Source organism: Typha angustifolia, chromosome 4, assembly GCF_048772165.1.
Source record: "Typha angustifolia cultivar Huaian chromosome 4, ASM4877216v1, whole genome shotgun sequence".
In the NCBI taxonomy this organism is placed as follows: Eukaryota; Viridiplantae; Streptophyta; class Magnoliopsida; order Poales; family Typhaceae; genus Typha; species Typha angustifolia.
The window spans coordinates 3,923,921-3,937,282 of NC_133242.1; the positions used below are offsets into that span (position 1 = coordinate 3,923,921).

The window sequence follows — 13,362 nt, forward strand, 5'->3', positions numbered from 1 at the left end:
AAAAGGCTTTGCCTTTTGCAAATAGCACCCTGCATTATTAGTTTATTGTAAATAAACCTTTATTTTATCTTTTTCTCCTTTTCTTTTGGAAAAATTACAGTTTAACCCTATTTCAGTTTACTCAAATTCACTTATTACATCCAGTTTGGATAGGGAGAATAGGTGAGGGAGGAGATAAGTGAAAGTCACTTTATCTTTTATTTGGATTTAATTGTTTAAAAGAGAAAGTGAGAGAGAAAAATAGCTTATAAGAGGGTCACTTTTTTTCTCTCTAACAAAAAATGAAGAGAGAGAGAGAAAAAGAAAAGTATATATATTTTAATATTTCAAATATACCTCATATTCTATTATATTATTTATTTACAAATTTAAAGGAGAATAATTAAATATCATATTATAGTTTGTGTCGATATTATATCATATAGATATTACTACTTGTTTATGTTACTTTATAGGTTAAACACATTTTACTTATTTGTACTTAAAAATAATTTACTTTTATATTTTTTTTAAAAGAAAGTCTCAAATAAAGTCATGAATTAGTTAGTGCGTTTTATTCTCTAATTTTTCTTGTATTCTTATAGATAAAATGCCCTCTTTATCTTACATAAGTTATTTTCTCATTTTCTTCTTAGATATATGCTCTTGCTTCGTTTTCTTTCCTTTTTTTTCTTTCTGATAGTCTCTTTCTGTGTAAATAAATGACGTTTGATCTCAAAAAACCTAGCTCTGTATAGCAAAAAAGGAAGAAAAAATGGTTCACCAAAAACATTCTCTCTCAAATTATTTTGCCTAACAAATACGGTAGGATATTTTAGTAATTTAGACACACTTAATTAAGTTAGAAAATTTAACCATCATATTCTGATTTTAAGACTTTTTAAGTATATATAAGTAAAGTTATTTTAGGTAGAAATATTTATAGATAAAATATATTTTATTTTATCTTTATTTATTTTAAAAAGTAATCGTATAGATATTATAACTTGTGCTGTTTATCCATATTATAAAGCTATAATAGTAAATATATTTCTCTTTTCTGCTCTTAATTATAACCAAACAAATGAGATAGGATTACTTTCTCTTCTGTTATCTATATGGGAGTAAGTTAAATTATAATTTACCTTTTCAAAATTTTTTTTATCAGAAATATATTTTTCAGTAAAAACCTAATACATATACGGTAAAAACTTATTCAGGACGGTGTTTTATTATAAAAACTGACTCGTATAAAAAGAAATTTAATGGTTAACTACTCCTATCATTTATCCTCCGTGGATTTTAGTATGACTGCAAAGTATAATTTTTCATGACATATTTTTTGAGAAAATATCTTTTTATATGACACATTAGAAATTGCAGGTTTAGATATATATATATATATATATATATATATATATATATATATATATATGAATTTTCGTCCATTTGCGAATTAAACAAAACGTGGGGGTGTTTTCTGAATTTTTTTAATGAAGAGTTAATATAACTTTTAACTGTGGCTTTGACACGGCTTTTCCCTTAAGAGGTGCACGTGCGAACGAAGGGTTTAAGTGAGGCTTTTCCCTCTCCTCCAAGGCGGCGTCCGTCCCGGCCCATCAGGAAAACCCTAACCCTCAATCTCCAAGAATCTCAAACACTGACCCTACGCCGACGTCGCGGATCTCTCTCGCTTCTCTTCCATGGCGGGAGACGTAGCGTTGGGCTCCGAATCCCCTAATCCTTGCTGTGCGGAGGTAAGCATCTTCTCGCGTTCGCCTTCTTTCTTGATCTAAGATTTGAATCATCTTGTTGTTTCCTTGACGGGCGATGCGCTCTTTTCTTTTTGTTGAAAATTTTCGTCTGGATTAGATAAGGAAGAGGTACCAGAAGCTGGAGGAGAAGAGGAATGCTCTTCGACAAGCCGTGAAGCTTCTGGAGCAGCAAACTGATAAAATTCTCAATGAGAACGCCAATCTCAAGAAGGGTAAGTCGAATAACGTTTCATAATTGTTCTGGACTATTGCAATGTTCCGTACATTGATTGCAGCTTCGTTAGTTTTGGTGTTTCCATTGGAAGAATTTTAAAGTCCGAGATTTTGATCACCCTAACAGCTTAGGGTGTCTGAGTACTGCCAAAATTAGTGTATAATTTTGAATAAGCCAAGATCAATAAATAGTATTCCTCCGTAGGTGATTGCAGAATCTTGTGTGGCCCTAAGGCGGGAGGAGAACGGCATCTCCTTCTTTTTCTTTATGCTGATGAAGGTTTTACAACCTCTTTAAAACGGATATGAGACAATTTAACTGAACACGGCAAAAAATCAAGAAATAGTGTTTCTCTGCAGGTGGTTGCAGAATCCTGTGTGGCCCTAAAGCAGGAACCCTGGTCTTATCTGGCATCGTCTTGGTTATAGGACTGAGAAATATAGCCTAGTTATCTTGAAAGTTCTCGCTTTTGTTTATCTTCTTGTTCATTATCTTATTGTTGGGCTGGTAACCTTATCAGAGGATGAAAATTGTTTGATGGACTGGTAACCTTATCAGAAGTTGAAACTGCGACATTTTTGGTACTTGATAGATTTATTTATTTGATCATATCCAACTAATTAGCGTATCTAGATTGCTATATCTACCAAGGCAGTTCTCCTCTTGTTATCAAATATGTTATTCTACCCCGTATTCTCCATTTCAAGCCACCACTCTTTTTTATTGTAATATGTATGACTATCATAGTTTTTGCTGAACATTTTTTTCTAGACTAACTCGTATATCGGAGTCTCATAATTTATACCCTTTTCCACCATTATTTGTATACTAAGATCACTTTCCAGACAGACATTCCTTCTTGTTTCCCCCCACATAATTTTGTACCACCATTCTTGTTGCCCCACAATTATATCATCCCCAAAGCATTGCGATTGTTGTCGTCTTATATCAAGGGCTTGACTAAAACTATGCTAAGATAGTGTAGTAATCAAGATTCGAAAAATTGAGATTGGGATTGGGATCGGCCTTTTGAAAAAACGATATGTATTAGCCGAATCGGTCGCCCGGATCGAATTGGATTTTTAATTACATAAAATTCTAAATATTATTTTAAAATACAGAAAATTTTCTAAAAATTTAGATAACATGACAAAAAAAGAAAGAAAATGATAATTATTCACATATGAATCTTAAAAATTAAATAAAAGTATTAACTTACTCAAAAGTCAAAATTCGATAAATACCGAGTTGACTCTTGTAAATTTCTGTAGTCGTCATGGTAATCACCATAAATTTTAAAATAATGATGTCTAGAGTTTGGTTCTCCAAAGAGTATTTGCATCGTATCATTCATATCAAATAAATTTTGTTGTCTCTAAGGAGGATAATAGTCAATATATGGATTTTGTGTCTGAAGACATTGAGGAAGATATTGAAGAGGATAATAACCAGTATATGGATCATGTGATTGTTTCAAACAATAAATACTTGATGAACTATAGTTTGTTGGAGTTCACTAGAATGAGATTTGTGTCATTGGAGTTCGTTAGAGCTAGATCTCTCCATTAAAAAGTAGAGTGAGAATGAAAGGAGAAATTAGTGAAAAAGAGAGAGTGAGAAGAAAAGAGTAAAGAGAGAAAGGGGAAGAGTTTGGGGACATCAATAATTGATTACTTCGAGTCGGATCCGGGTCAAATCCATGATGGATCTAGCCCGATTTGATCAAGACTGGTCAATCATGGCCGATCTTGGTCGATCCTAGTCATTTGACTAGGGAAATGGCCAATCCCAATCCGACGAACCTTGGTAATAATTCATTTATTTCAGATTTATTCTCTAATAATCTGTCTTTCTCAGCATATTGGTTGAACCATAGCTCTAATCTTGCTTTGACCCATGTGTGCTTGCTGTATGAATTTTTATTCATCCTTCTTTTGCTATCAAGGGCATACCTCTACTGTCGATGTGAGTTTGTGCATATGCAGAATTTGTGGAAAATGGAAATCCATTTCAACAACCTCATTTTTGCTAGTCAGGTATTAGTTTAGGATCCTTCTACTATATTTTACTGGGATATTTGCAAGCTTCTATTTGTCGGATCCTCAGGTGGTCATTGCTGCAAGTGTGCATCTTGTAATGATGACTTAGACTGCTTCTTCCTTTATTACTTCTCCTATCTATGTTTTGTAGAAGCTAATCAGGACATCCATCCATTTGATCTTTTCCTCAGCTTCTGAATAATAAAATTTAGAAAGCTTACATTGCTATATAATTCCTCATTCTTTTACTTAACAAGGAACGTATTAGTTATACGGCACTTACTAGTGCTTGTCCATGTCATCCAGAATGTCTAATTCCACAAGATGAGTTATTGCATTTTCTTTTTGTAACAGATTGAGGATAACCTTTTTGTAGGCATTGCAATTGATATTCCAATTTTTGTCATATCAGATAATGATTGGTAAACTCGGGGCTTTTGCAATTGATATATTTAGTTTTTTTATTTATCATATAAAACTAAGTATATATATATTTTATAGCTGATGTACATTTTGTTATAATGGATTACATATAATTTATATATGCGGTGCACACTAGGGTCCATTATTACAAATAATAAAACTAAATGCAATTAAATTGCAAAAGCCCCTGTCAAACTTTCATCACTCATGTCTAACATGTTGTAGATTTGAATATAAATGGTAATCATACGATCGGCATTGAGTCTAGATAAGGCTTGTAATTGTTAACTGAATATTTTCTTGAATTTTTTAATACTCGGTTTATTTCAGGACTGTATTTTTAATTACGAGCAGGTTTGTTATTTTATTGATCTTATGTTATTTGCGTCATTTATTAGACTATTCCCTAATAGTTTCTTCAACTATAAACTTATGCTGATTAGATTACGAGGAGGAACGAGTGCGAGCTGATCTAGAGAGAGAAGCAAAAGAAAAGGAATTCAGTATCAGAACTATGTTGGAGAAGGAACTCAATGAGTTAAAGGCACAAAAGTCTATATTTCAGGAAGCTGGAACCTTTGAAAGAGATGAGAGTAGGATGCGCATGCTGGAGCTGGAGTCAGAAATCAAAAGAGTCAAAGAACTTTTGGAGGCAGAGAGAAAGCAAAGTGATTCTGAGAAGAAGAAGGTTCTTGAAGAAAAGAAAAGATCTGCAGAAGCATGGAGGCTGGTAAAAGTAGAAAAAAATAAGTCTGAAGAAGAAAGAAGGCTCGCAGATGTAGAGAGGAAAATAGCTCAGGAATGTAGGGCTAACTCTGAAAAGGTGAAAAGTGAAGCTAACAAAGTGAGAGAGCAGTTGGTTGTAGAGATCCGCAAGGCGGAAGATGCAAATAAAAAGGTTGAAGCAGAGAAGCACAAGGCAAATAAAGAAAAGAAGCGTGCCGATTTAGAGAGAGCAAAAGCAGAAGAGCAGAGGAGGCTCATGCAAATTGAAAGGAAAAAAGCAATGGAAGAAAAAGCATGTGCAGATAATTTGCTCCAAAAGTTGAACGAGGAGAGAAAAAAGAGTGAGGATTTGCAAAACAAGATCAAGGATAACTTATCTACTGGAAGAGAGAGGATTTCATCATGTTGTAGGGATGGAAGATGCAATAGTGAGATAATTATTGAAAGTGCTGATGTAAAGCTTCTAAGAGAGCAACTCAAACGGAAAAAAGAGCAAGTGAAATATGCAAAAAGAATATTAAAGCTAGAGAAAAGTAAAAATACTTTGATTAGACAAGAACTTCGTCGATTGAAACAAGATTTCCTAAACATATCATGCCGATTTAACATGCTTGACAACCATCTCATTGATAGCATTGAAGGTATTGACCACTCGGCAAAGGTTTGTATCCAATAAATTACTGAATTGCACTACTTGAAAGATGATAGTTTTATTTTTTTGAAGGTAAATTTCCTCGCATTTGTTAGTTGGTATTTAGTTATATCTTGAACGACTGCTTAGAGTACGTGATACTCTGGACTCAATTTCTGTGATGACTATTTCAACTTCTTTGTCATTCTTTAGAATGTCAATTTTTTTTTTCTCTTAAGTTTGTCTGCTTTGATGCCCGTTGATGCATCTATACATCTTCTGTTCTATGTATTTCTCCCATACCTCTGCTTGCACCAATTTTTTCTTTCTGTACTTCTGAAATGATGATAATGCACGGAATATGCTATATATGAATTGCAACTTTTACCATACTTATCTTGTAAGGCATTCCAAGTGTTCTACTGGTTTTTGACTTTTTTCCTCAAATATTTTGCTTGCTGTCATTATTAGCTTTTAATTCCAGCAAAGCTCTTAGATGCTCTTTAGCTGTTTTCATTGATTCTGAGCAACTGATTTTTTTTCATGGCAGGTCAAGGAACATTCAGAGATATGGGGTTATAACTTGCAGAATTGCCTTTTACCTCCTAAATCAGTCAAGGAGCAAGGTGTTGGGTTGATGAAGACATCCTGTTTGAGTTCGTTAAATTGTTCTCATTCCATGAGAGAATGTACTGACCTCCAATTATCTAGGGGAAGCTGTACAAGACCAACCTCAGGTATTAGTTCTGAGTTAGAGCTTCCAGTTGGAGGCTCCCTCGGAAAGAAGTCACAAAACTCTGCAGCATGTTCATATCCCACATCTTTTTCTGATAGAACATTCATGGGCTCACAGGGAAAGGATACTTCTTTTGCTAATTCATCAACAGAATTACGAAAGAACTCCAATTGGAGATCATCCATCATGAAGTTGAAAGTGCCTAAAACTATACAGAATCAAAATATAAGTGCTGTAGGGAAGGAGACTGATAGAAGATCTCTTCAAGAAAATGAAAGAAATGTATGCTTGAGGTCATCCATTCCTGATGCTGTGAACATTATTAATCAGATGTCTAAAGGTAGCAGGAAAAAAAGGAGGATACAAGATACTTTGGACTCTGTAACCCGGATGTATTGTGAGGATGATGAGTTGCATTTAAAGATAAGGGAGAAAGTTTCAGACTTAAAAAATCTTTTGGCATTTAAAGCTTGTCTTCCTCCTGCAAAGAAACAGATGGTGTCCAGTGAAGGGGATTTTCAGGTTGAAAATATTGGTCTAGTCAATGCAAAGTCTAACAAAATCAGTAGCAATGCAGAAACAAATCGGCAGACAACTGAATTACAAAGTAATGTTGAGCCTGGCAATCAGAACCATGGAAAGACATATAGTATGGGCAGTAATAGAGTTTCGGGTGTTTCTAGTGGAACTACGACACCTCTTTTGGCAGGAGAAGATGCTGTTTTCACAGAGAGACCATCTTCTATTTACAGTAGTGATTGGGCTTCATTCCTTTCCTTTGAGGAGATGATATGCCAGGATTTTATGAAGCTACTTGATCTGGATAATGATACTGAGGAGAGAAGGTATAGAGAAGCAATAGAAATGCCTATTTCACCAACTTTGCCTGCAATTGAGTTCCCTAACATCCAACAATCTATGAAAGAGGACTCACACAACATGGTAGAAGGGATGTTTAGTAAGTTTGAAACAGAGGGTAAAGTTTTCATGGCTGATTTTGATGTCATTGATTTGGAGATTAATTCCAATCAAGTGAAATCCAAATCTTCTAATTCTCAGGTGCTGTGTTTGGACAAAAGTGTAGGTTCAATATCCAAGACCAACTTGAACCACAATGATTCGCTGGATGTAACTGAGCATCATCCTTCTATTGTCAAAAGTGATAGTAATCTGAGTGTTAAGCAGATATGTGCCGCCAACAAATGCAACTACTTAACGGATATTACTAATGCTGCACAATCAACCGCGGAACTAAAGAATGTTGAGGAGTTTAAGACCATTCCCAATTGTCTTTTAAGTCATAATGAGATTCTAAATTCAGAATCCTTTGATGGTTCACGGTCAGGATGTTTTGATGAACCATTATGCTTAGGAAGCACAACCAGTAGCTTCTCTCAGTCCATGTCACATTCTGAAAAATTACCTCAGAGTTTATGTTCTCTGAACTGCATTTCTGATATCCATGATACCTCAAGGAATGTATCTCTGTCTGCCATTGAGAATAATGAAACACTTGAATCTACAAAAGATGCAAAGAATGATTTCATGGAATTGCAAATTTCAGGAAGACAACTTCTTGATTGTCACATCAGTGCTCAAGGTGTCGGTAAGTGATATAACAACTTTTCCTAGTGCTATTTAAGTTTCTATTTTAGATTGTAACTCATGAGACATACTAACTGTTTCTCTGAAAACATTGACAGAAGAAAACTTTCAAACTGGAAATTCTAGTCCAAGTACAGAGACAGGAGCTGCTAAGCAGATGGCTTTATCCACCATCAATACACTAGGAGACAAACATGGGGGCTATGATGAACCTGAGAGAACTGCTAAGTATTTTGTAATGTTCTCAAACATGAAAGAGAGAAATCTAGCAAAGATAGTTCACTATGTGAACACAGTAACCAATATCTCTCAGAAAACTGTTGTTGATGCTGACTTGCTCCGAAAAATAGCATCAGAAACAGCACTTCTACCAGAGTAAATTATTTACTGTCATTAATTTTAAAACTCAGTTTAAGACCTTATTGAATTTATTTTATCTTATTGAAATTAACTGATAATTAACATTGTACCTAAGTGGAATTTTATCTTGCATCTATAGGGAAAAGGCTTCCATCTCCTTCTCATTACTGCTGTGCATTATAGCTGGGATGCCGGGAGCAAGTTCCAGATTCACCATGAATGGAGATTTTGCTCTTTCCGCTGGTTCTTTTGCATCTGAGATTAATAGAGGTTCTCTTCTAATTAAGTTTTGTGTGTAATGTTTATCATGCGACTATAAGCTTTTGTGGTCACTTGTTCTGAATTCTGATAGATGATTATACATGGTTTCCTACAATATGTTTCATGTCAAAGTTTTTTCACATTTCAATTCATTTACTGATTCCTTTAGTTGGTTCACCTGGAGATAATTCATGTGAAAACTGTCTTTCAGCAGTAATCTCAGTATTTACAGTTTCCAAATTCTCATTTGCATCTCTAACTTTATAATTTCCATATCTATGATGGTACCATGCCTTATTCTTAATCTCTTTGTTCGTATGGGCTTAAAATGGATCATTATGATTGGTGCATAGAAGATCTTAGAGGAACTGCATTCCCAACCGAGTATACCAAAGGATCTTTTTGAGTAGTTAATAGTTTACAATGTAAGTGCAAGAGGTGTTTTTATCATGAAAAACAATTTAGCTGAAACATATGGACCTAAGGATTTTGAGAGAGCATCTTTTCCTGAATTCAACATTTTCATTTTTCCATTTGTATAGATGTGTTAAGTAAGGGAAGTTCTCGATAAAAAAAACTGGATGTTATCCTTCTCCACGAAATATATTTTTGCAGCATTCTTATTTATTGGAAACCGAAATAATTACTGTTTCCTGATCTTGCAGTGATACCCGATGGAGAAAGCATATGCTTAAGTTTAGAAAGTTGCCTGTCAGATATCCTTGTTGGCCTAATTGAGGACTTCCTTTTTAACAAAGAAGTTCTGATGTACAATGACAGACAGTATGAGTTATCTTCTTGTTTTCCGCCACGCAAGTTTTATTTGCTGGATGGAAGTGATATGCATATGTACTCTACAGCTGCAACGACTGATCAGCTTGTTTGTGGTTGCATTATATTGGCTTCCATTTGTGCAACAAAAGATCAAATATATATTGTTCTGGATACTTCCTATAGAATTCTTCGAATGGGTAGGAGTGATCCATCTTGGACTTTGCTGGCGCTCCATGTTTTTGCTTCTATATGTGGAGAGAAACTTTTATGTATGGATAATGACAGTTCATTTGTAACTGCCATAAGATTGTTGGTTTCACTGCTTGAGAACAAGTGTACATCTTCATGTCCACTGTCTTCTCTTAATTCAGCATATCTACCAACAGAGGTTTCACCTTGTGAGCAGTGCCCCTTTATGGTGGATACAGTTTGTATGGACAACTTTGTATGTTCGCTGCTGGATCAGATTCAAGTTTATTGTTTCTCTAGTGTTGAACATTTAGATGCAGACAGATCAACTGCTCCTTTAATCTATGAAATCCCAAGGAGGGATGGAAAAACAAAACATAAAAGTGAACCGGTTGTATATATTGATTGTCATGAAGGTTGCAATATATACAAGTATGGAAAGCTCAATGCTGATCAGGTTGATTGTTTTGAGAAAAGGTTGTGCTACCTTACAGAGATAATATCACTGGTTGAGCTTGTTGGGTGCTACATGGTATGAACTTTTCTGTGAGCTTGCATTTACTTCAATTTTTCATAATTTTATAGGACATTCATCTATTAAATTTTAAACTTCAATTATCTGTGAATTTGGATTTAATATAGTTGAAATGGAACACATTTATTAAATGATTAGATTTGGTTGCACCAAGGCACAGTTATGTTATTTTAAACTTCAATTTGAATTGTTAAAACTCATAATTCAGCATTGAAGTGTTTTGGGATTGTGCAATGTAAATTACTAAAGGTGGATGAGAGACAGTTTTGGGGTTGTGCACTGCAATTTTTTTTCTTAAGCCATATGTGAAAAATGATAGTAAGAGTCTTTTTTTTTCATGTTCATTCTTATAGAGTTGGGAGTGGACATACAACAATGTGGTGATTCGTCTTCTGGATATGTTGGAGTCGTGCAGATTTAATGGGCCTTTAGCTGCTCTTGTTGTCCTAGTAGGTCAACTGGGAAGGTATTCTCTTTCAACATTGCTGGCATTGTTTCCTCTTAAATTGAATTTTGCATTTGCATTTAGTAACATTAAATTTTTATAATGTTAACTTTATTTTTATAATGTTAACTATCCCACTTCAAGAGTCATGATGTTGATAATAGAGGGAATGGCTCGTTGTGTACCATTTACCTATTTCCTACTGATTATGTTCATAGAAAGCTTTCAATATAAAGTGTTCTGCATGCTTTTTTACTCATTGCTTTTTTATTTAGTAGTTGCGACATTAACTTTTACCTAGTTAGTACATGTGCTTTTGTTATGTTTCAATGGTCCAAATAGTGAAGGGAGGTCGGGATGGGTTTGGTAGGTGGGTATGAGGACAGATTATCATGAGGCTCCTAAAAATATGGGATTTGTCAAGGCAAGATGTGTGCCGCCTTACCTCCATTATCTGGCAAGCTATTTTGATTGTTCACCTAGGGCCCTCACGCATCACATAGGGTGAATCCCTTGGCTAGATCGATGGCCCCCTTCTGTTCTTCCTATTGTTGGGCACGTCGTGGACACCAACATTGTGTCCATGTGGTACATAAAGTGTTTTATTGCAATCTATTGGTTGCTTGCATTTATTATGCCAATTTCATCAGAGGAACTTCGTCATAGGGTTTAATGAGGCACCTTTTACTTTCTATGTTCTTATATCCTCATAATACATTGTCAATTTCCAGGTTTGGTGTTGATGATGGTGGTTATCATCAGAGTGATATTGCAAAGATGAGAGGCAGATTGTCCTTGTTTATACAGACAAATACTAGTGGAAAGGGAAGCTTTACTGTACAGCTTTCAGCTGTTGGCTCTTTGCTTAATCTTCTTCCATTTACGCTTAAAGAAATTGTCAGCATAAAAGATGTGATTCCACCGGATAAAAGTCTATTCGACCATGCCATACAGATAAAAAAGTGGTTTGCTCAGTTAAGCAGAGAACAGGAAATTTTATCTTGTAGTCTCTATACTGAATAGATGAAATGTGTTCATTTAATCATGACTTGACAAGTACACAGATCTTAGCAATGCATCTCACTATATGATTCTTGGCCTATAGCATCAATCTTGCCAGTTTCTCGGACCTATGAAGATTATGACTCTTACCAATGTTTGGCTGCCATTCAGAGGAGACAATATTCTGTGAAATTGCCAAGTTGAAGTATTTCAACAGATGATTGCCCATGTACAAGAATCAAGATTTTATGGAGGCCATTCAAGTATGGAAGATGGAAGACACTATTTTCAATGCTGTTATTGCTTCTTTCCTTGGGATTGGGTCATAGAGCCTTACTGTTAAAATGCAGTACCGCTATCTTTTTCCTGGACTCAGGAGTCCCTATTAATTTTGGAAGCATAAATTTCAAAGTAGTGAATATTGTGCAGATTGGTTAATGCTAAAACTTATTATCCGGTGGTGATAGTGCCATCTTCCAAGCAATTCCCTCCAATTCTGTCCCTGAGACTACAGTACTACTAATGTTTCTTGAAGAGGATACCAGATGAGTTTTCCATTTTCATCTGTAAGACTATAGGTACTATGTATATATATCTTGAAGAGGATTTATGATGAGATTGGTCAGTTTGCTTTGTATTTATTTATGGCACTGAAGATTTCGATCATTGTGTCAAGTTGTGAATTTGACCTGTCATTTTGCTTTTGCAAAAGAAACATGTCAAAGAGTTGTGTTCTTCATATTGCCGAGATTACTGACAGGTGTGTATATTTTGGGAGAACATGATTTCAAGTTGTCAAGTTGACTTGTCATTTTGCTTAACGGATATGTCAAGGTTTGTGTTCTCCACATACCGGGGTGTATATTCTGAGAGATCATAATTTCAAGTTTTGAACATGACTTGTCATTTTGCTTTTGCAAACATACATTTCTAGAGTTGTGTTCTCCATATGCCTGAGATTACTGATGAGCAAGTAATTGGGCTTGGTTGTAATTCATACATTTATTGATGCTCAAGGCTGGTGCTCAATTTTTTATCAACCGATTGGCAGTTTTGTAATTTCAAGTTTACAATATCTGTTTGTTATTAATTTTAAATAAACAAGCACCAATTGGTTCGACCAATCATCTGTTTCTCCTCCATATTTGAGTTGGCTTCCATGGTTATTGATCTGCCTTGATTCTCATGTAAAGCTTACTGAATTGTATGCAGATTGCTTCCTTATAATAAGATTTTCCTAAGCTTGTCCAAACTGCTACTCTCACTATACATGATAACTAATTGACCCTTTGTTTTCACAAAGGTAAAGCGACTATGTCTGACCATTCGTTTGTGTTTGGGCATTGTTTATGTACATTTCTGTACCTTCTTTGCTTCATATATGCTCATCTGCTCTGTGCTTTGCTTAACAAGAAAACTGCATGCATGAAGTTGTTAAATACTGAAGTTTCTGAAGGAATACACCTTTAGATGGCTTGGAAATTTAAAGGGCAGTACACTGTCAAGTGTGCCAATCTTGTTATATGGTGCAAGGGAGCTTGATTGCAAGTCTGACAGGTTGAGCAGGGATGTCATGACAGCTGACTCTGCATAATAAGTATCTACCTTAAAGGTGTGATTCCTGTGTTGCTATTTTAGAAGAGAAGTATGGATTAATTCAGTTGATTA

The 13,362-nt window shown here is 35.0% G+C and overlaps 1 protein-coding gene across 1 annotated transcript; it reads left to right on the top strand.

Moving 5' to 3' along the window:
- The first annotated feature begins 1,527 nt into the window (after window positions 1–1,527).
- Window positions 1,528–12,818, top strand: LOC140758971 (uncharacterized). The gene is made up of 9 exons (XM_073095400.1): window positions 1,528–1,736; window positions 1,852–1,966; window positions 4,874–5,817; window positions 6,338–8,129; window positions 8,227–8,503; window positions 8,628–8,758; window positions 9,415–10,244; window positions 10,601–10,713; window positions 11,424–12,818. The coding sequence occupies exons 1-9, from the start codon at window positions 1,683–1,685 to the stop codon at window positions 11,713–11,715; spliced, it is 4,548 nt and encodes a 1,515-aa protein (XP_072951501.1). The 5' UTR covers window positions 1,528–1,682; the 3' UTR covers window positions 11,716–12,818.
- Window positions 12,819–13,362: the final 544 nt, after the last annotated feature.

Bases quoted from the DNA above. Each gene is read 5' to 3' on its own strand.
- LOC140758971 (XM_073095400.1), top strand. From the start codon at position 1,683: ATGGCGGGAGACGTAGCGTTGGGCTCCGAATCCCCTAATCCTTGCTGT. The intron at 1,967-4,873 runs GTAAGTCGAATA...TATGCTGATTAG, and splicing joins GAACGCCAATCTCAAGAAGG to ATTACGAGGAGGAACGAGTG. The intron at 8,759-9,414 runs GTTCTCTTCTAA...CTGATCTTGCAG, and splicing joins TGCATCTGAGATTAATAGAG to TGATACCCGATGGAGAAAGC.